Source organism: Polistes canadensis, unplaced genomic scaffold (assembly GCF_001313835.1).
Source record: "Polistes canadensis isolate GaletaPanama2010 unplaced genomic scaffold, ASM131383v1 scaffold_182, whole genome shotgun sequence".
Lineage (NCBI taxonomy): Eukaryota > Metazoa > Arthropoda > Insecta > Hymenoptera > Vespidae > Polistes > Polistes canadensis.
This window is the reverse complement of record NW_014569729.1, coordinates 99,286-120,459: the sequence shown is the minus strand read 5'-3', so window position 1 is coordinate 120,459 and position 21,174 is coordinate 99,286. Positions and strand designations below refer to the sequence as shown.

Genomic DNA, 21,174 nt, shown 5'->3' with positions numbered 1-21,174 from the left:
GCATGTTTTTTAATAAAAGCAAGCGCACGAAAATTGTAAATATAGAGCTGAAACTGATCAGAATTTTGTATATTTGAAAAATATGCAAAAATTATGCAATAGCCTATAATATTAAATTTTGCAAATTATAATATACATATATATATATAAATGTTTTATACTATTTATTATACATGGGTAGTAGTTTTTCAATTTTAATTAAATAATTTAATTGGAATATTTTAATCATGATAAGTTAAACACAACAAAAGATTTTTAATCAATAGAGACAGGTGATGCATTTCAATACCATAAATTATATCACTTTCATTTCATTCGATAAAAATTGATTAGACACATAGATTTATAATTTGTAATATATATTTGGTGCCAAGAGTATATTATATTTATTGAAAATATAATTATTCTACTTAATTCTTCTGCTTGGTACATAGTGAAGAGAGATACACTTATAATTAATTATGTATAGGTATGGAAAGTCTTTTGTTAAATGCTATTGTAATATTGTTCAAAATAAATACAAAAGTACATTCTGTAATTATTAAAGCGTATGCGGGTATGGGTACTATGTGTTTAATATTCTTATGAAGAGAAAAGTTAATGTTTAAATAAATATAATTTTTGAAAAATTATTACCATAGAAAATTTCTACGTTACCGACTGATATCAATAATAGATTCCTTCACTTGCTATTATCGGTAATAGTAGGTTTCATGCTTACCTAAGTTTTGATAATAGTAGATCCCACACTTATCATCATTTGGTAATAGTAGATCTCATGTATACGGTCGGTAAAATAAACTTTTAAAATATAATTTGTAAATATTATAGAATTTACTTTTGTTTTTAATTGTTATTATAGTAATATTTTATAAATAATATTTCCTATTGCACTGTGATTATACACGAAATATACACAAATTGTAGATTTCTATTATATTAATATTATTTTGATGTGGAATATGCAGAAAAGCAATAATACACTATTGTGTAAAATAAAATCTAATATTTAATAATTACCAACCAAAAATATTTAATAACTAAATAATATTTATGTACAAATTTATAAAACAAAAGTGTCCAGCGCTTGTTTAAATAAAAAGAACAGTCACTTTTTGTATACAAAGTGTAACGAAATTACGAAAAAAAATGATTTTTACGGTGTACTTTTGTTACATCTTGTTCAAAGAAATAAATATAATTGTTCATTGAAAGTATAGAAATAACTATTATCAAATCTAACTATTTTTCTTACTTTCTCGTTATCTTAGCATAGCAAAAGAAAGAAAGAGATGTTTTAGATTTGAAATGATTTGATTAATATTAAATCGTAAAATAAAATAATTCTCTAACATAATTGGCTATTACATTTTAAGACAACGCAATGTCTGAGGAATTCTAGATGCATATTGGAAAGAGTTTTCCGTAGCACGATTGACACCATTATGAACATTCGCATTATCACGATCAGCCTCCAACTGACCTTGTTCGGTATTTTCAAGGTCGATTACAAATTCTCTATTTCCCATAAGAGTATTTAAACACATATTTTGATCCTTTATAATCGATCTTACGAACAATTCTAATGTAAAAAGATGTTCGTCTTGGGCTTCAGGAATATAACTATGCATAAAATCGGCCAATCTGTAACCGAAAACACGTGAAAATCATTTGTTATTATTATTATTATTATTTTATTAATTATTTTATTATTTATTTTATATTTTAAACGTACCAACAATTATTCATTAATATTAATATTTATATAATAATTTTTTTCAATGTGATTGATGATGACAAATGCACGTTATTTTTTTATAGATAAAAAATATTTTTACATTTATAAGCTAGGATTTGTGTAAATATTATATTTTAATACCGTAAGAGATATTCAACGTTATGTCCACTTGGTCCTGAACACTCTGTAATCTGTTTCGCTATAGTGCGTAGCGGTGCTTCCCCAAGCCAATGTTGATTCTCTTTAGTGGCTATATAAATAATTGCCGGAAAGGTTTTGCTATCATCACGAGTGTGAAACGTCGAAATAATAGTCAAATATCCGCCCAAAGAACATTCTCTTTTTTGTAAATACGGTAATGCAGTACTGTCTGATACTTGAAAAACTCTACCATAAACAATACCCTAAAAAATCATTCATTTCATATAATTACAATTAAAAATAACATTTTTTCTTTTTTTTTCTTTTTTATTATTATTATTAACATCACATCGAAGTGAAATATTTGTAAAGATATTATTTACCTCTTTTTGTTCTACCAAAGTAGCAACTCGACCAGGCTGGAAAAATAAAAAGTACAGATATGTTTTTTAACAAATTTTAAGAAAAAATTAAATCACTTCTTTGTTTATATAAGTTGTTCTTAGAAATAAAATGACGCAGGAACATTTATTTATCGGACATTTAAAGTTACATTGAAAAATTGGTGTACTTATTATATATATATATATATATGTATGATATATATATCATATCACACATATATAAAAATGTTAAAGATAGCATAGCAGTATTTTATATCGTTCAGCTGCAAACACAAACATATATTATTTTATAGCAATATAACACGTAATTCACATACATGTATAAAAAGATATCAGTTTATACCGGTTTCTAACTGGTTGGGCTTAGTATGAACGAGAGGTAGTTTTATTATATTTTATTATAAAATATAATACAACAACTTTCTCCTTATTTTGATTTGACGAAAAATCAAAATTCAAAATCATAATGAATCACCATCATTGCCGATCATGCTAATTTGCATTCGTCTTTCCATTCACGTAATAATTAGCATTTTTATTATTATTATTATTATAATTATTAGGATTTGTGTAAGTAAACAAACGTTTAAGATTCCATTCACGTAAAAAATCACGCGACTATTCGATTGAATGCTAATGAAACTTTAACTATCAAGATTTTTATTTTGAAAGGGGAATGAAAAGGAGAAGAGGAAGAAAAAAAAAAAAAAAGAAAAAATTTATTTAGCAAAAATTAATCCACACAAGAGTCTAGACTTCAAAAATTAATCTTATCTTTTCAAAAAGAGACCTCGCGTGACATAACGTTAGATTGTGAGCAAAATTTGATTAAAACGTTGACGAATCATCCAGTTATCATATCAATCATTTAATAATCGTATCAACGTTATAAAAAGAAAGAAAAAAAATAATCTGTTTCGTTGAATTGACGTATTCAAAAGAGAACAAAAAAAAAAAAAGAACAAAAAGAACAGAAGTCGTATCTCGCGCGAGAAATATATTTTATCCTTGTTATTTTTTTTGTATTTGATTTTCGTTTTCGTAAAATATATAGATAAGAGAGAACACGCTTATCATTAACTAAATAAACATAATTGAAGTATTTGGAATTTTAAATTTGATTTCATTATTTTTTTCGTGCAAATATCGAAAACATTCGAATATAAAAATTGTTATTATTATTGTAAAGAAATTGTGTACAGCAAAATGTTTGCATACGATCTTTAACATTTATAAATATAAAACTAATAATAATAATAACAATAATAATAGTAGTAGTATAATAAGAATAATGAAATATTTACGTAGTAAAGGAAGATGCCAAAAAATTTACCTTTTCTGTTGTACCACGATGCGTAGTATTTCCTTGCCAAAATCTTCTGGTATATCCTTTGACAAAACCAGTTGTACTTTTACAATATTCAAAACCAGGATTCCAGCAAAGAGAACCATATCCAAAAATCCAAACGCCGTTGTCGTTGGTATCCATCGTTAATAATAAATATTTATCAAATATATCAATCTAAATCTAATAAAACTTTCTGTCATCTTACGATGATAACCGATCAAGATTTGAAAAATAAATCTCTCTGTTAGTTATCTTCTTATTAGCTGTCGTTAATTCGAATTCTTATCAAATTCCAAACTATATCATATATATATATATATATATATAAAAATATATTAATAATATTTTTTTATCTATTCCTTCGATTTAATTTTACTTTATCCTATAGTTCAGGATTTGTTCATTGAACTAAATCATTCGGGTATAAACTGCATTTAAATTTGAATCACTGTTCCTTTTTGTCGCCATCTTGAAATGGGGCAACAAAGTTTGGAATATTTTTTTTATATTAAGACGAGACTATAATAAATAATTATAGTTTTTTCTTTCTTTTTGTTCAAACTCTTCTTGTACTTTGCTATTATTTTTCCCATAATTTCAACTTAACGATAAAACATCGTAAATGATGGGGTTCGAAGATTCATGTTAATTAACAAATTTTGAATTTGGTTCCCTTCTTCTTCCTCTTCCTCTTCTTCTTCTTCTTCTTCTTCTTCCTCTTCCTCTTCTTCTTCTTTTTTTTTCTTTATCCACGATAATTTGAAATTTCGTGTATAATAAAATTTGTGAAAGGCGCTTTCTGCGCTCGTTTCCATCGATCGTTTTCCGTCGATCACTTGTACCGGTATTCGAAAACTTTCCAAGTTCTAAAATGCCACACGCGCTCTTGATTATTTAATGATATTTTTAATATAAACTGACGGCCTTCAAACTCTTCTTCTTCTTCCTCCTCTTCTTATTCTTACTGTATGTATTTTTATCAATGAGCTCTTACCTAATTCATTTTTTTTACTTTCTTAAGTTTCTTCTTTCTTTTAATCTTTTCCTTCATCACGTAAACCTCTTTTTCTTATTTGTAAATTTATTTTGTTTTCTTTTTAATTCAATTTCGTAATCTTCAATTGAAATGACAACAATCTATTGTAAAAATTATACATGCGCAAGTATACAAATATTTACATATCCCGGTTTTTTAATTTATGTATCTGTGTGTTATGGAAGAAACCTACCTTATCGATCAAGATTTTATCACCAATTATAGAATAAGATAATTCACGATTTAAATAAATAAATATAATGAATTATAACTATCACTTAGAAAATATTTTATTTTATTTATATTTCGAATAATTATTTGTTATGTGCATATATATGTACACGTGTATATTTGTAAAGAAATATTAACAACATTTAACTACTATATAAACGCGGCACGGAGGACGAACCAAGACTGTGGAGCAGTTCAACCATAGTGTGCTTCTACGCTTCTTTAGAAAGAGAGAGAATGACGAAGAGAAAAATGGTATTCGCCAAATGAGGGGGAAAGAGGAGAAATAAAAGATTGAAGTAAGAGAGGAAAGCCGGAAGGATGATGAAACATGTTTTAACAATTGGCGCATTTTACTTTTGTTAGTTCTATTCATTGATAATCTACTAGGAATAAATTATCTTAAGGGAAAATAGTTATAAAAGAAAATACAATGATCACAAATGATCTAATTAATTTTTGTTTAAATCATATGTAATTTACATTTTTTCTCACAGATGCAATTAATTCAAACATATTAATTATCTTTATAATGTTTACTTTTACATGATCAATTATGCATGTCGAATCAGCAAAAAGAGATTAACTTTTTTAAATTTTGGTTTTAATTAATTTTCGACTCGAGATAATCTAACTTATCGATAGATATAAATAGATTTCTTGTTAGTGATGAACGAGTTCTAAGTTCTGCTATCAGATGGCACTGACATCGCTACCCTAGTTTTTTTTCTCACGCCATCCCCCACCTCTGATGATGCTTAATACGACCTGTAGATCGCATATATATAATTTATATATATATATACACCAGGTAGTAACACAAGAAAAAACTTAGGATATCAACCTGATGTGAATTTCAATTTGCATTTGTATTTCTTATATTATATATAGGTATAGAATATTGAGTTATTAACCTGGATTTTTTAAAATCAAGCATGATTAGTTGATGTAGTTGAGTTTAATGGTTATCTTTGTTACATTAGATTAAATTTATTAGCAGTGTTAAATAGTCATTTTGTTGTTTTTCTTCAAATACAGATTTCACTGCCAGTAAAAGAAAAAACTTTCTTTTGAAAGTGTGTGTTGTGATTTGTTAAACGCATAAGAATATTTTTAAAACACAATGATACGAGGCACAGAATCACCGTCTCCTGATATGATCAATCAAATGGACGAAGAGGAACTTATTTACAACGAAGATGTTATTGAAGTTATAGATCCTGATTCGCTCAACAACGAAGAAGTGATGAAAATAGATTCAGAAAAAGAGGATGCAACTTTAGTATTCACCGGACACAAATCTGGTTTGTATACATTACAGTTTTGTAATTGTTTGGACTTCTAACTTAACAGATTTATAAATTCATTTTTGTAACATTAGGATCTGTCTTTTGCGGTTTTTTAAGTAAGGCTGGAAAGATAGCAGTTACTGGAAGTGAAGAGGATAAGGCCTATGTTTGGGACACAACGACTGGAGAAATTATTTTAAATTGCACTGATCATAAAGATAGCATTATATTCGCTGAATTCAATTTCGATGAAACCTATTTGGCTACCGGTGATATGAGTGGCATCATACAATTGTGGAAATTAAGCGACAAATCTTTGATTTGGAATTACAATATGGGAGATGTTACTGTAAATATTACTTTAATGTCATACTTTTATTTGTAAAAAGATTTACTTTATTATTATTATTATTATTATTATTAATATTTTGTTTTATTTTTTCAGTGGATGAAGTGGCATATGGCAGCTAACGTTTTAATCGCAGGCTCCGTAAATGGTGAAATTTTCATGTGGAAAATACCTGATGGGGATTGCAAAGTTTTACAAGGTTTTGGAAACAGAGCAGAAGCAGGTGTAATTTTACCTGATGGTATGTAACTAACACTTTGTATTTATAAATACACATAGTTACATACTTATGTATCAACAGGTAAACGACTTGCAGTTGGATATGAAGATGGTACAATTCGTGTATTCGATTTAAAATCAAATAACATGATATCAACAGTTCCTTCTAATGTAGGCCATAATTCAGCCATAACAGCGCTTGATTGTTATATGGATAATAATTTAATATTATCCACAGCAGTAGATGGAAAAACTATTCTTAGTATGTCGCATACAGGAAAGGTAATTGAAGAAAAACAATTATTTAATTTTGGAATGAATGATTGGTTAGCAAACATTATTTTTGAACAGTTTATATTCGTCAATTGTAATTTATTATTACACTGTAATTATTATATAACAAATTTTTTATTAATAAGATAAATGTCTATAAATGTTTACAGATAATATCTATATTACAAGATCTTAATAGCGAACAAGAAAATGATATGGAAGATTCTGATAGAAATTGGGTAGAGACGATAGCTTTCTGTAAAGATCCCACATTTCAAGTAGCTGCAACAGGTAGTTTAAATGGAGAAATTTTTATTTGGGATATACCAAAACAGGTGAATCATATGCTTTATTTTAACCCTTTGACTGTGAAGTGCTTAAAAATAAAATATGATAATACTTTGTTAATTTTATGTAAAATATTTAAATGTCTTTAAAAAATGTCTAGATACTTCGGCACAAAATAGAACAAGAAAGTGGTATAAGTAAAATCTTATGGAAAGGTACATCGTCATTGCTATTTTCTGGTGGACTCGATGGTATTCTCAGATGCTTTGACGCGAGAAATGGATTATGTTTACACCTATTTACAGGACATTCCAAAGATATTCTTGATTTACACATATCCGAGTAAGTAATAATAATGATAATTATATTTAATAATAAGTAAAATAATCAAACAATTCAATCTACAAATACTTTTAGAGAGGGACAAATCGTATTAACAACATCTGATGATTTCACTGCGAGAATATTTGATATCTCAAATTTATTTTAATGTAATCTGATATCTAGGTATTTAAAAAATTTGTTATGTTCTTAAATACAATTACAAACATAGAAATATACATATTAGGAGAATAATAATCCTTATCTATTTATCTTTATATTTTATACTGTTTTTATACCATTCATTATCGATCGAATATTTTTTATCTTTCCATTGAAAATGAGTTGGACCTTGATCTTCCCCATTGTCAAAACAAAAATGAATACTCAGCTCAATAGCAATTTGAGATCTTACTAGGCCAATACCTCCTACTTTTTCAGGCGCAGGATGATACACTCTACCTGAGTTAGGGTCCATTAATAATTTTTGTGGTTCGAATGGTACCTGTAAAAAAATTAATTGTATAATTTCTATATTTAAGTTTGAATTCATATAAATTTGTTCTTTATCATTTACCTGAAGTAATTTTTCGGCATACGAATAACCGAACCAATCCTCCTTTTCACCGACTTCTACATTTGTTTTTTCAATGATTTTCGTGAATACTATGGGAAGATCATCGCACTTAACAAAGTTCCTTTCTAAACCGCAAAGGGAGATGTATGGGAATTCTTGCGTGTACCGTCCAGTATTATTTATTTTGAGTCGTTTGAAGAAAAATTCCAAAAACTTTTTGTCTGAAATAATATTTTACGTTTTCCATCTGTAAATAGAATGACATTTGACTCGTAGAGTAAATTTTGTAATTAGTTTGCATAGCTGCCAGTCTATGCATTGACACATACCTTTGAAACAGGATGTAAAATTTTTAATACGTACATCATCCAAAAACAGCTGTAAGTAATAAAGTAATTATAAAAATGATTCGCGATAATAATAAGATGAAATAAGAAAACAAAAAATGAATACACTTTACCATGCCTTGATGATCTATATAATAAAAATATTCCCTTATACGTCGTTCCGGTGATTGACCTTGCACATAAGTTTTGCAACCTCGTTTATATTTATTATAGATAAAACATTTTCTTGCATTCGTAATTATTTGATTAAAACATATATTGGATAAAGTAAACATGTTTGTGATTACAATTAATGATCACACCTCTTTGCCTTGACTTTGTATTATGGTCGCCTATAATAATAAATGAATAATTATTCAAATTAGAAAAAATTTTATATAGATTCCTTATGTAAATATTAATACAAACCTAAAGCTATTGACGCGAAGTAATTAGAATCTCATTGTTTATTAATTCTAATATCATAGTGTAAGTAAGAGTTTTGCGCAATCCTTTGAATGGCGCATGGTATACATAACACATACAATGTTATATTCACTTCACATATACGTATTAATTATGTGTATGTAATGTCAGTCTGCTGTAGGTCCTCCAACAATCGATATTTTATCTCGATATCGATTACCACGAAAGAGGTTAACTTGTACGATAATTACAACGATTATTTTTAATCAATCACGTTATTATAATCTTAAGCTTATCTCTTTCAATTACGTTTATTTATTATAATTATTATTTTTAATGGATATAATTCGTGCTCGTTTTTAATCACATGGAAGAAAAATTGTATTCTAACCTAAAAAAAAACTCGAATGGAAGCGCAACTTCGATAGCAAAATAATTCGATATTTTTCAACGTCACTTCGCATCGCTACTCACGGACACACAGTCAGAGATTCAAGAAATGAGATACGACGACTAATAAAGGTGAAACGAAGAAGTTTCATAAAAAAAAAGTCAGTTGAAAATTAATGGAAATAATAATAATATCGGAAGCCGGGCTGGATTAAAAGTTTCGAATCATGTCGTCAAGTTGACGGGAAGTTTAGTTTCATGTTTAAAAGGAATAATATCTTCGAACGAGAGTAAAAATGTTACATTTAAATTCGTGCAAAAACTTATCCTACCACTACGATCTTCAATCTCAGACTGTTGTTCCTCCCAAATAAGTCTTGTACAACGCAATCTTCTTGGTCCCGGAATATGGCTTCGTCAACGAAGAGATCTTGGAAATTACGTGAGTGCTTATTATTATTTTGCACTTATTTTTTATACTATTTTTTTTTAAATATATCATTATATATATTTAAAAGGAAGGATTATCGTTAGACAACTTTTAATTGGCGATTTGATTTGAAGTAAACAATTAATGTTTATCAGAGAATAGTATGCTTGAAGTGTACTCATACATATTCTATATACAGCATTCTATAATTATAGTCAGATCCTTTTTTGTATTCGTCTGACACATGTGTTACACACATGTCATAAAATCTTATATATAAGGAATTACTTTTCTAATTGTTAATACGTGTTTCTCTACTTCGCAGAGGATTTTGTTGCCCATGCATCAAATGTTAATTGTTTGGCATTGGGACATAAATCTGGTCGTGTTTTGGTCACTGGTGGTGATGACAAAAAAGTCAACTTATGGGCAGTTGGAAAACCTAATTGTATTATGGTATTTATTAAAAATATTATTATTATTCATTTCTAATTATTTCTTTTCTTTATGTTTTATGTTATAAAATAAACATATCTTTTTTTGTTTTTATATATGTAGAGCCTGAGCGGTCATACAACATCTATAGAATGTGTAAGATTTGGCCAAACAGAGGATTTAGTATGTGCCGGTTCTCAGACAGGGGCATTAAAAATTTGGGACTTGGAACATGCTAAATTAGCTCGTACTTTGACGGGACACAAAGCAGGAATCAAATGTATGAACTTCCATCCTTACGGGGAATTATTAGCATCTGGTAGTTTGGATACTGCGATCAAATTGTGGGATATACGAAGGAAGGGTTGTATTTTTACCTATAAGGGACATAATCTAACAGTTAATAGTTTAAAGTTTAGTCCTGATGGGCAATGGATCGCCAGTGCAGGAGAAGAAGGCATGGTCAAGGTGAATTGTAATGATATTTCTTTAAATCTTTATATTATTTTCCTATAGACATGATATATCATTGAATTGTATTTTCTAGTAGTTATGGGATTTAAGAGCAGGAAGACAACTAAGAGAATTTTCAGAACACAGGGGACCAGCATTAACCGTCGAATTTCATCCACATGAATTTTTGTTAGCAAGCGGAAGCGCCGACAGAACAGTTCACTTTTGGGATTTGGAATCGTTTCTGCTTGTATCTTCCACAGAACAAAATCATTCATCAGGAATAAGGTAAATAAGATTTATTTTTATCATTGTTAATCACATTTATATTTAACTGTGAATATATTTTTTTAGGTGCCTATACTTCAGTCAAGGAGGAGAATGTCTTTTTGCCGGTAGTCACGACGTTTTAAAAGTCTATGGTTGGGAGCCGGGTAGAACATTAGATACGGTTCCAACCGGCTGGGGCAAAGTACAGGACATAGCTGTAGCTCAAAATCAATTGGTAACAAAATATTAATAAATTATATCATTTTTATAATAAGATAAATATATGTAATAACAGTAAAATTATTTATTTTAGATCGGTGCAAGTTGCCATAATACAAATGTTATTCTTTATGTCTGTGATTTAAAAAAAATAGCACCATTAGGAGGAGTATCATTATCTCCATTTAATCATGGAAATTCATTGAGGAAAAGTTTTTCTAGAGAACGGCCACCGGAATTGAAGAAACATACGTAAGTACAATGTAATAGTACTTGCATTCTATAGGGTGTTTAAAGTTATTCCGACTAAACAGTGTTTTGAATATGTTGACATTGTTTAATTGGGAAAATCTTAGACACCCTGTATATCAAAAAAATATATATTTGACTAAGAGTATCATAAATTTATAGACTAGATGTACGAACAATAGAAGAAGCAGATAAGTCAGGCACGGATCCAGAAGATGAAGCGACATATGCAGATATACCTAATGTTTCTGATTATCGGGACATATTTCAGCCTAACAGAGCTCGTAAATACATTTTTTATATATAACATATTCTCTTCCTAATTCAATATACTATTCGATCTAGTAGTTTTCTACTATCAGTTTATCTTTAATCACTTATAATGGTATTCTTATTGGTATCATTTTTCATATATATAACTTAGACAATGTGGAATGTCGTTTGTGAATGGGCATGCTCTGCATGGTATGTTTCAGTGTCTCGCACACCTCCACCAGAACCTGAGGCTTTCCAAGAGCCTCAAGATGTAGGTGAGTTTGTAAAAAAAATAAAACTTCCCACTTGTCTTTGTTATTTTAACTGAAAATTGATTAACATTTTTATTAATTTTCTATTTACAAATAAACACACTATTACACAAATATAATAAAACAATAATTAATGTTACACAAGTTGATATCGTAATATTAATTGTAAATTAAATGTCTATTTCAGATCCTTCACAACCACAGGTACTACAAAATCTATGTACATCAATATCAAATATAAGTACAGTAGAATCAAGTGAAATGTCATCTATGCCATCATCATTGTCACCATCTCCAACGGTAACAACATTGTCACTAACCAAACCAGTGCCAGTACGTGTTCAACCGATAAGATCATCGCCGCCAACGCAAAGGAATGTTATAACTACGACCAGTCAAATTCGTGCTAATTTACAAGCAAACAATATGCTGAACAGATCATCCAAAAATTTAGCTTCTATACCGCCGCTTAAACAAAATATTACACCTTTTCCTGGAAAAAGAGCTGCACAAGTTAATGAAACAATACCATCACAGCCTTTGGGTCCACAAAGATCTAACTCGACTTTAACACCGAGAGTTGCACCAATGGCGGCTGTAATACCTGTTATGGATGATGGAAAATTAAAAAATAGAGTGCCCAGTCCAGATTCGCCTAAGCATTATTTAAAGCGCCAAAATAGTTGTAGAGAAAGTGAGCAAGGCTATGAAAGTGATTATCCTGTACAGTGAGTATACATTTTTTAATATATCTCTTTGAAATAAAATACAAAAATATATATTCATAATTTATATGATATTATTTGTTACAGAATTAATAATATAAGACATAGTCCCTCCGATCCTGCACTAAATAGACCAAACACAGCGCAATCAAGGTCAACGTCTTTAAATAGAAATTTTGCTAATTCTGCTACACTATCGGCCCGAAACACAACGACAACGGGAACGTCAACATTAAAAAAGAACAACAAATTACAAGTACTTCCAACGCCTAAAGTAGATTCAGTTACACAATTAAGATCACAAGTTGAAGATATTGAAAAGGAAGAATTAGTTCCAATAAGTGCTGATAAACCTTATGGTTTAGATGTTGAAACATTTTTACCAGTAAGTATCATATATATTTCTTTTTTACTGATCACTGATCTGATTGTAAATGAGTTTGGTTTATTTAAATTATTAAAATGTAATCAAAAACTACAATTATTTGCAGAAAAGTAGTTACGCAGGATCTCCGGGACTAGCGTATTCGCAAATGGGAGTATTAGCAGAAATGTCGGAAGCAGAAGTATTAAATAGTATGATGCGAGGACATGAACCAATGATGACTGTACTCACCAGTAGACACCGTTCTCTGCAAATCGTCTATTCCCTTTGGCATAATAAAGATCTTAAGGTATTTTTTTGTTAATCTTATATATTACAAAATAATCATTGGAAAATAGATGTGATATAGAAAGAAATTAAAAATAAAATTATTTTTTAATTTCAGTCAGCGATAGATTCAGCAGTTGCAATGAACGATCTTGCGATTATCGTTGATCTTCTGGGTATATTAACGTTAAAACCGTAAGCATTATTATTATTTTGTATAAATAAATAATGACTTTTATTAAAGGTTTTTTTTTCTCCTTTTTTATTTATGTGATTTACTTTTATTTGCAGAACCATCTGGAATTTGGATTTGTGCAATTTACTTCTTGGGCCTATCGCTGAACTCGTTCAAAGTAAATACGAGATGTAAGTATTATTATAAATTGTTTATTTTTGTTATAAAATAATTTTTCTTTTTTTTATGAGGTCATAACTGTTCGAATTCTTTTGTAAATTGAATTCATGCACCAAAACTTAAAACCTAAATAATACGCGCATGTCACAAGGGTCTGTACTTCGGGTATTATGTTAGAACGAATGGAACTTAGGTGTACTGTCATAGTTTTCTATAGGAATGGCTAATTTAGAGTGGGGTAGGGAAATACGATCGAAACGTGCAGTAAGAATAGGAGGGTACGCAAAATTAGCCAAGACAATGAGAGATACTGACAGATGCAAATTCCTGTTACAATTCTCATCGCGAATATCCCCCTTTGTAAGTTTCGATTGAAATTTGAAGTGGTAAGCGTGCGTGCATATGTTGATAGATTTTACTTTGTCAATCTTTGTCAATCAACGTGTTCTTATTCTTTTGATAAACTACAATAACTATCACGTATCCTTTTGAATATTCACAATCCTTTTTTTTTCAATCCTTAAAAGGATTTAATTTCTTTTTTTTTTTTAAGATGAGAACACACGTAACAATTTTATTATTTTTGTTTATTTATTTTAATTAATTTTATTTCATGAAAATTTTAGTGTGGTTAATATTAAATAAAAAAGAGTAAGAGATAGAGTATATGTATATATTTTGATAATATCAGATATCACAATTTGTATGTAAATACTTGTAAATTTTTACGGTTCGTTCGATACGGTTGTTTGATAGATCTGCCTTTGGTTAGATCCCGTGAGAAAAAAATAGTACGATGAAAATCTAAACTTGTATAGCTAGGCGTGTCATAGGGGTGAAATTTGTCATCCCCATAGTTTCCCTGTTTCTCATTCAATGTTCTTTTAACTTAGTCGTTTGTTATATAGATTCTTTTTTTTAAGTAAAATAAAAATAAAAACATATATTTATATTAAAACATAATTATTGTATAAAATGCATTCAAAAGAAATAGAAAAAGAAATAATTGATAAATGAAATAATGTAATAAAAATATAAATTCAAATATGTTATAAATAAATTATGATAAAATAATGTTTAAGTATATATAAAATGTATTGAATAATAGCGTTCGTGATATCCTTTGAAATCCGTGAAAAAAAACGAGCGTTAGAAATAAAATCGTTTCGATGCGTGTCCTGCATTTATGGGCTCGCTTATGATTCGTTTCGGTGATTCAAAACGGGAGTTTCGGTTGAACCCTTTATCATCGACCAACAGGAAGCGCATCGAATCGTTCGGGCGAGTCTTTGCTAGCTTTCGTTATTTATTGGGATCGTTATGGTCCAATAATTTATTTTTTTGTAACACCTTAGTTACCCGTAACACGATTTTTTTTTCTTTCTTCCTTATAGTTCACATTAACTCCCACATTTACAGTTTTGTTCTTCTTTAACATTATTATTATACAAAAAGTGTATCATTATTTTGTGATTTACGTTTCTATTAATTTATTATGTGAAAGAATAAGTAATAAAAATCATTTTTATTTATTTACAGGTACATAACCGCAGGTTTATCGGCATTGAGACTTATTTTACGTAATTTTGCTTCGGTTATTAAATCCAATGTGGAAGCACCTCTTCACACCATAGGCGTTGATGTTTCACGAGAAGAACGGTTAGTATAATTTATCATTTATTGTATATTACAATTATATATTTCATATTATTATATAAATTGAAATAGTAAAATCAAATAATATTTAATATTCAATTATTTGTGTTTTATTATTGTTAATCCTACTAATATACATTTTTAACACATTACATTTCATTTTTACAGATATAATAAGTGCCTGTCTTGTTACCAGAAATTATCAACGATACGTGGTATACTTTTGAAAAAGCAATCAGCACCAGGTAAACTAGGTGCAACCTTTCGTGAATTAAGTGTCCTAATCAGGAGCCTAGAGTGACGAAAACGACAGCGTCTAAGACGTATATGAACTTCTATTATTGAACTAACACATTATCATTATTATTATTATCATCATCATCATCATCATCGTCATAATCATCATTATAATAATCATCGTCGATTCGCATTTAGAGGTGGGCTGTTTAAAGGGCCAATTAATAAGAAAGACAATCATCTTCTTTTGAAGAAGAAGAAGAAGAAGAAGAAGAAAGTGCCTGTTGTTCTTGTTGTTATTGTTGCTTCAGTGTAATAACATCTTTTTCGCTGAGGTATTTCCAAAACAAAAAAAAAAGAAAAAGAAAAAACAAGGCACTTGGATTTTTCGGTCCACTTGATATAATATTTCTTCCTGTGTTAGTGGTGTGAACAAAAAAGAGAAAAAAAAACGAAGTAACAGTATTGAAGAAGAATTAATGATAGGATGGAAGTTTAATAACTGTTAAAACTAAATTTGACTGAATTATAATATTGATCGTGTAATTATTATTATTATTATTATTATTATTATTATTAATGTTATTATTATTATTATTATTATTATTATTATTATTATTATTATTATTATTAACGATCAATATCAACGATACGCGTAAATAGTATTTGTAATAATCGATTAACACAAAAAAGAATAATGTGAGAGTAAGAAGGGAAGAAATGAGAACATAAGAAAAAAAAAAAGACAACAAATAATCGAATAATTCTGCTTATATATTTGCGTATTTGAAAAAATGTTTTTATTAGAGAAAAAAAAGTAAGAAAAGAGAGAGAGAGAGAGAGAGAGAGAGAGAGAAATAAATAAATAAATAAATCAATCAATCATCGAAGAGAGCGTCCAGTGCGACAAAATAAAAAGAAGAAAAAAAATATATATAATTTAATAATAGTTTTACACAACAAACTCTTTTCTTCTTGACACAATTTTTCGTGTCATCGGTTTCTTGCCAGTATTTGACTGAATGAAAATAGTAAAAGAAAGAGAAAAAAAAAAAAAAAAAAGAATAAAACGGAGGAGGGTACGTGCAGTAAGTTGTTTAATTAACTAACTAATTCATTTATTCATTCATTCATTTATTAAAAAATAGAAATATGATTATATACTGCGTTAATGAACTTCGATTGGGAGATTTAACTATATGATTAATAAATGATTAACAAAAGAAAATGAAAGAGAAAAGAAAAGAAAAAGACATCGGGCAAAAAAAGTAAACGAATATTAAAACAATGAGTAACAACATTTTTATTCTTTTTTGTTAGCTAGTTTAATAAATAAAAACAAAACAAACAAAAAGTAATTGTATTTTTGCAAGAGCCATTTAAGCTCGTTTACTAATAAAGGGTTCTAACTATAGGGTATATCTAAATGAAGAAACAACAAAAAATAAAAACAAAAAAAAAACCTTTATAATTATGCTAACAATGTATAATCTTATATTTATATAAACGATAAAAAAAAATAATGGAACTCTAACACAAAGAAAAGAAAAGGAAAGGGAGAAACAATTTCTCCGATATTATTAATCTTAACGATGATGAATAAAATTCTGTCTCCTCTTTTGTATATAAAAGAAAAAAAAAAATGAAAAAAAAAAACAATCTTCCTAAGAAAAAAAATGAAGAAGAAGAAGAAGAGGAAAAGAAAACAGTTATACAAAAAACGAGATGTGAAAAATCGTTTTGTGCATCGTGTAAATAATTATTATTGTGCAATATCAACGCGTAGACCCGTATATATACATATACATATAAATATATTCTTTTTCTTTGATTAAAAAAGAAAACAAAAAAAAAACAAAAAAATCAATAAAAAAAAGAGAATTCTTTTATGTATATTTTATTATTTTTTTTTTGTTTTCGGCAAAGTTATTCACACGAGAATTTATTTCTAATTATTTTTGCGGATGATCTCTTCGACGACGAGAGGATAGAACAAACAAAAACTCTTCAGGATAAAAAGAAAAAAAAAAGAAAGGAAAACCCTCGCTCAAATGAATAAATAAAAAAAATAACCAAAATCATTTATTTTATTTTATCTTATTTTTGTTTTTTTATATAAATATATATATATATATATATAGTAATATCTTTACACACATACATAAAAAAAAAAAGAAATAGCCTAAAGAATCATGTCACGGCTTCCGTCCAATACCTATATATATTTTTATAAGTCCGAAGAATATAAAAGTGAAAAAGAAATGACAGAGTATAATAATAAACGAAAATAAAAATAAAAGTAAAAATAAAATAAAATAAAGAATGATTAGAAAGAACAAATGTGTGTGTGTGTGTGTGGGTGGTGTATCGTCTCGTATATTTAAAGGATATATACGTGTGTGCGTGTGTATGATGTGTCTCTGCTGCCGCATGTATGCATTTTGCGAAAAGATTGAAAAAGAAAATGAACACACACAACAACAAACATATGAAAATACAATTATTTCTAAACGCTCGCGTGCATGATTTTAATCGTGCAATAATATCTATCGATTATCTTCATCGAAATTATTATCTTAATTCTTAATTATCATTTTATTTTGTTTATTTTTTCTCTTTCCCCCTCGTTAGGCCCCTTGCTGTGCCCCCCCCCCCCGTCTACACACCCCGCTCGTTACTAACGAATGAAATAATTGCTGTGTTTAAGAGAGAAATGTTTTCATGGAAAATGTGAATCCTTCTTCTCGTGTGATTACGGCAAAGAAAAAAAAAAAGAAAAAGAAAAAAAAAAAAATTAAAGAATAATAATTTTTCTTTACAAAGAGAAATTTATCTAAATTAATTTTTTTTTCTCCTCGAACTCCTATCTATTGTAAAAAAAATATTTATTATCAAGTAACATTCCCGTTTTTTTTTTTTTTTTCCTATAATATAGTATTTAAATACAGGACAATTTATTCAACTTGTACATCTTGAATTGATCTTGAAATTATGCATTTTTAATGTTAAATATTATTTTAAAATAGAAATATTGTCGAGGTATTTTTTTTATGTATCGTTGATCCTGACTTTGGAAGAAAGAAAAAAAAGAAAAGAAAAAGGGTGTACAAGTTACATGAATCATCCTCCTCCTGTTACTTCTATCCACTCTGGACGTTTCAAAATGAACGATAGAATTTTTTTGTTGTTCTTTTCTATCCTGACAGAGAATAAGATCCGATCTGTATACTCATCGATCAACGCCTACTTTTCTTTTTTTTTTCTTTTTTATATCGCACTAGTACCGATATCGTAGTTTACTTTGCACGGTATAAAAAAAAAAGATAGGTGGTCTTGAAGGATCAGATTTTTATCTTTATTTGCATCAACGATTATATCCTTTTTTCTCTTTCGCAATGCAAATTCGTCAAACGTAGATTACGTTTAATTTAAATACAAACATTTTGTTTACTCGTTCTTCAAAATATTATTTCGTCATCGTTGTATTTGTGTTCTAATTTTTCGATACTCACAATATTTATGATTTTTTTCAAAGTATAAAAATCAGCGTAGAAGTTTTTTCTTCTTCTTCTTCTTTTATATCGGATTTTAGAAATATTTCTATTTTGTATATTCACGATTTACGATCTTCCAAAGTAATAAATCATTGTTCACTTGCGTGTATCACAATTTATCGAATCTAAAAATATTATTTTTCATTTTGTATTTATTCACATTTTTATACAATTTTCTTTTATAAATCTGATTTGAAATATTATTACTACTTTGTATTCTTTCGAATTTTAAATACTCAAGATTGATGATGGTGTCTCTTCTCGAAAAAGCTTTGGACTTTCTAAATAGAGTTACACAAAAAATATCGATTCCTTCCTCCCTTTTTACCAATGTCATATATATAAATACATGCATAACCGTATAAAGTGCAAATATTCTTCATTCGTGTTGCATACTTATAATCCGTGAAATATCGTGACCGTTTAAAACGAGGTTGCGCGTGGCGGCTGTTTGCATCTGGATTATGTATTCATGAGAGATTATATGGGTCTTTTTCAGGGTGGTTGTATTCTAACCCTTCCGTCCTTTTTATCTTTCTTTCTTTCTCTCTTTCTCTCTCTTCCTGTAAAATGGGACAACCATGATATCATCATCATAATCTTCATTGACATCGTCATCGAACCATCTAAATGGAAACAAAAATATATACAGGTAATTCGGAACTGTTAACAAACAAAAATTTAAGTATAATATAATTAATTATTAATAATATTCATCAAGAAATTCTTTCTTTTAAAAATCATGTTTCATTTAATAATAATAATAAAATGTTTAATTTTGTTTGTACTTGACGTATCGTTGATGGTGTCTCACGATTATGATCCTTAGATTTTATGATTCGATCATGAAATTTTGATATTACCCCTGCAAGAAAATATATATATTAATTTAGATAAAAAAATTCAATCATTTTTATTTTTTTAGATTTAATCGAACAATAATATATATATATATATATATCAGAGTTGCATTTATAACGTAACTTTTTAAGAGATTCTAACATAATTTATAAATAAAATCGTCAAAAATTCTTCCTTTTATATAATTTTAACAAATTAATATATCACGCTATATATATATATAAAAAAAACAAAATTATTCGGAATATATCTCTGTACTGTATAATCCAAAAAAAAAAAAAAAATAAAGTAGAAAAGTTTAGAAAATATTTCGTCTAACCGAACGGGAAAATAAAATCAGGTGTATTTAGAAGACCTTAGAAAAAGATTAGGATGATCGTGAAATCCTCCCACGTGTAAAAGGAACCGGCTACTATTCCTCCCTCTCTCTCTCTCTCTCTCTCTATTTTTTTTCTTTCTTTCTTAGTTTGGTATCTGTTATGACGGAGAGATAAGTTAAGTCCTCTTCTTGTTGTCACCTCGAGCGACAAAAATGCTGTTTTCTCACAAAACACGTTAACAATACGTTCAAACACGATGAAGACGCGTTGACAGAGACCGTATACTAGCCTAAGCGGATTATCCCGAAACTTAGAAAGCGATACTTACCAATACAACTAATATATTGTATACACATATACGTATACAAACGTATTACAAATAAGAGCACGTACTACCAGCTTCCGTATTTTGCATTGTTAGATATAGGATCCTTCTTGCAACCTTTTTTTCTTTTTACAAAAAAATAGAAAAAAAATATTCCGGTTTATTTTCTTCCTTTTTCTATTTCCCCCCCCCCTCCCCCCTCTTACCTATTCTACCTCTTCTAATCGTACTATCTTCGAGAGATCTTTTTCTTTCTCCTTCGAATAAGAGATCGATCATGTTTTTTTTATTTTTTCTTATTTCTTTCTTTTGCCATCCTCTACTTCTTCTTCTTCTTCTTCTTCTTCTTGCTATCGTTTATTCGAATCTATCTAAAAGTCCTTCTTCGATCATATTTGCTTCTTTCCTTTTTTTTTTTTTGAACATCCAACATGATCCTGAATGAACATTCGTCGTTTGGTTGAATATTTTTATGACACATACGTTCGTATTTATTATTATTATTATTATTTTTTAAATTAGATTGATGTAGTTGAAGGGGGTGCTGGAA

The 21,174-nt window shown here is 28.5% G+C and overlaps 4 protein-coding genes across 5 annotated transcripts; 2 read left to right on the top strand and 2 right to left on the bottom strand.

Annotated features, from left to right (window-relative positions):
• Positions 1 to 1,032: 1,032 nt before the first annotated feature.
• On the bottom strand, positions 1,033 to 5,106 carry LOC106789423 (putative glutathione-specific gamma-glutamylcyclotransferase 2). 2 transcript variants are annotated; one of them, XM_014753602.1, is made up of 6 exons: positions 4,861 to 5,106; positions 4,626 to 4,768; positions 3,617 to 4,497; positions 2,263 to 2,298; positions 1,880 to 2,142; positions 1,033 to 1,644 (listed from the first exon to the last, which is right to left on the bottom strand). In XM_014753602.1, the coding sequence occupies exons 3-6, from the start codon at positions 3,770 to 3,772 to the stop codon at positions 1,365 to 1,367; spliced, it is 735 nt and encodes a 244-aa protein (XP_014609088.1). In that variant the 5' UTR covers positions 3,773 to 4,497; positions 4,626 to 4,768; positions 4,861 to 5,106; the 3' UTR covers positions 1,033 to 1,364. The 2 variants fall into 2 exon arrangements, with proteins under 2 accessions (XP_014609088.1, XP_014609089.1); XM_014753603.1 differs by lacking the exon at positions 4,626 to 4,768.
• A 574-nt stretch (positions 5,107 to 5,680) lies between these two features.
• LOC106789413 (angio-associated migratory cell protein) lies at positions 5,681 to 7,895 on the top strand. Its single transcript, XM_014753589.1, has 8 exons — positions 5,681 to 5,789; positions 5,937 to 6,202; positions 6,280 to 6,536; positions 6,633 to 6,777; positions 6,838 to 7,037; positions 7,199 to 7,363; positions 7,477 to 7,658; positions 7,734 to 7,895. Exons 2-8 carry the CDS (start codon positions 6,022 to 6,024, stop codon positions 7,804 to 7,806), a joined length of 1,203 nt encoding a protein of 400 aa, XP_014609075.1. The 5' UTR covers positions 5,681 to 5,789; positions 5,937 to 6,021; the 3' UTR covers positions 7,807 to 7,895.
• On the bottom strand, positions 7,767 to 9,375 carry LOC106789414 (UPF0598 protein CG30010). The gene is made up of 5 exons (XM_014753590.1): positions 8,970 to 9,375; positions 8,675 to 8,893; positions 8,544 to 8,592; positions 8,215 to 8,435; positions 7,767 to 8,142 (listed from the first exon to the last, which is right to left on the bottom strand). Exons 2-5 carry the CDS (start codon positions 8,834 to 8,836, stop codon positions 7,903 to 7,905), a joined length of 672 nt encoding a protein of 223 aa, XP_014609076.1. The 5' UTR covers positions 8,837 to 8,893; positions 8,970 to 9,375; the 3' UTR covers positions 7,767 to 7,902.
• A 78-nt stretch (positions 9,376 to 9,453) lies between these two features.
• On the top strand, positions 9,454 to 16,308 carry LOC106789412 (katanin p80 WD40 repeat-containing subunit B1). Its single transcript, XM_014753588.1, has 15 exons — positions 9,454 to 9,798; positions 10,112 to 10,242; positions 10,345 to 10,689; positions 10,772 to 10,962; positions 11,029 to 11,179; positions 11,258 to 11,415; positions 11,575 to 11,696; positions 11,889 to 11,942; positions 12,127 to 12,667; positions 12,752 to 13,049; positions 13,156 to 13,338; positions 13,435 to 13,511; positions 13,608 to 13,682; positions 15,211 to 15,330; positions 15,496 to 16,308. The coding sequence occupies exons 1-15, from the start codon at positions 9,765 to 9,767 to the stop codon at positions 15,626 to 15,628; spliced, it is 2,613 nt and encodes an 870-aa protein (XP_014609074.1). The 5' UTR covers positions 9,454 to 9,764; the 3' UTR covers positions 15,629 to 16,308.
• Positions 16,309 to 21,174: the final 4,866 nt, after the last annotated feature.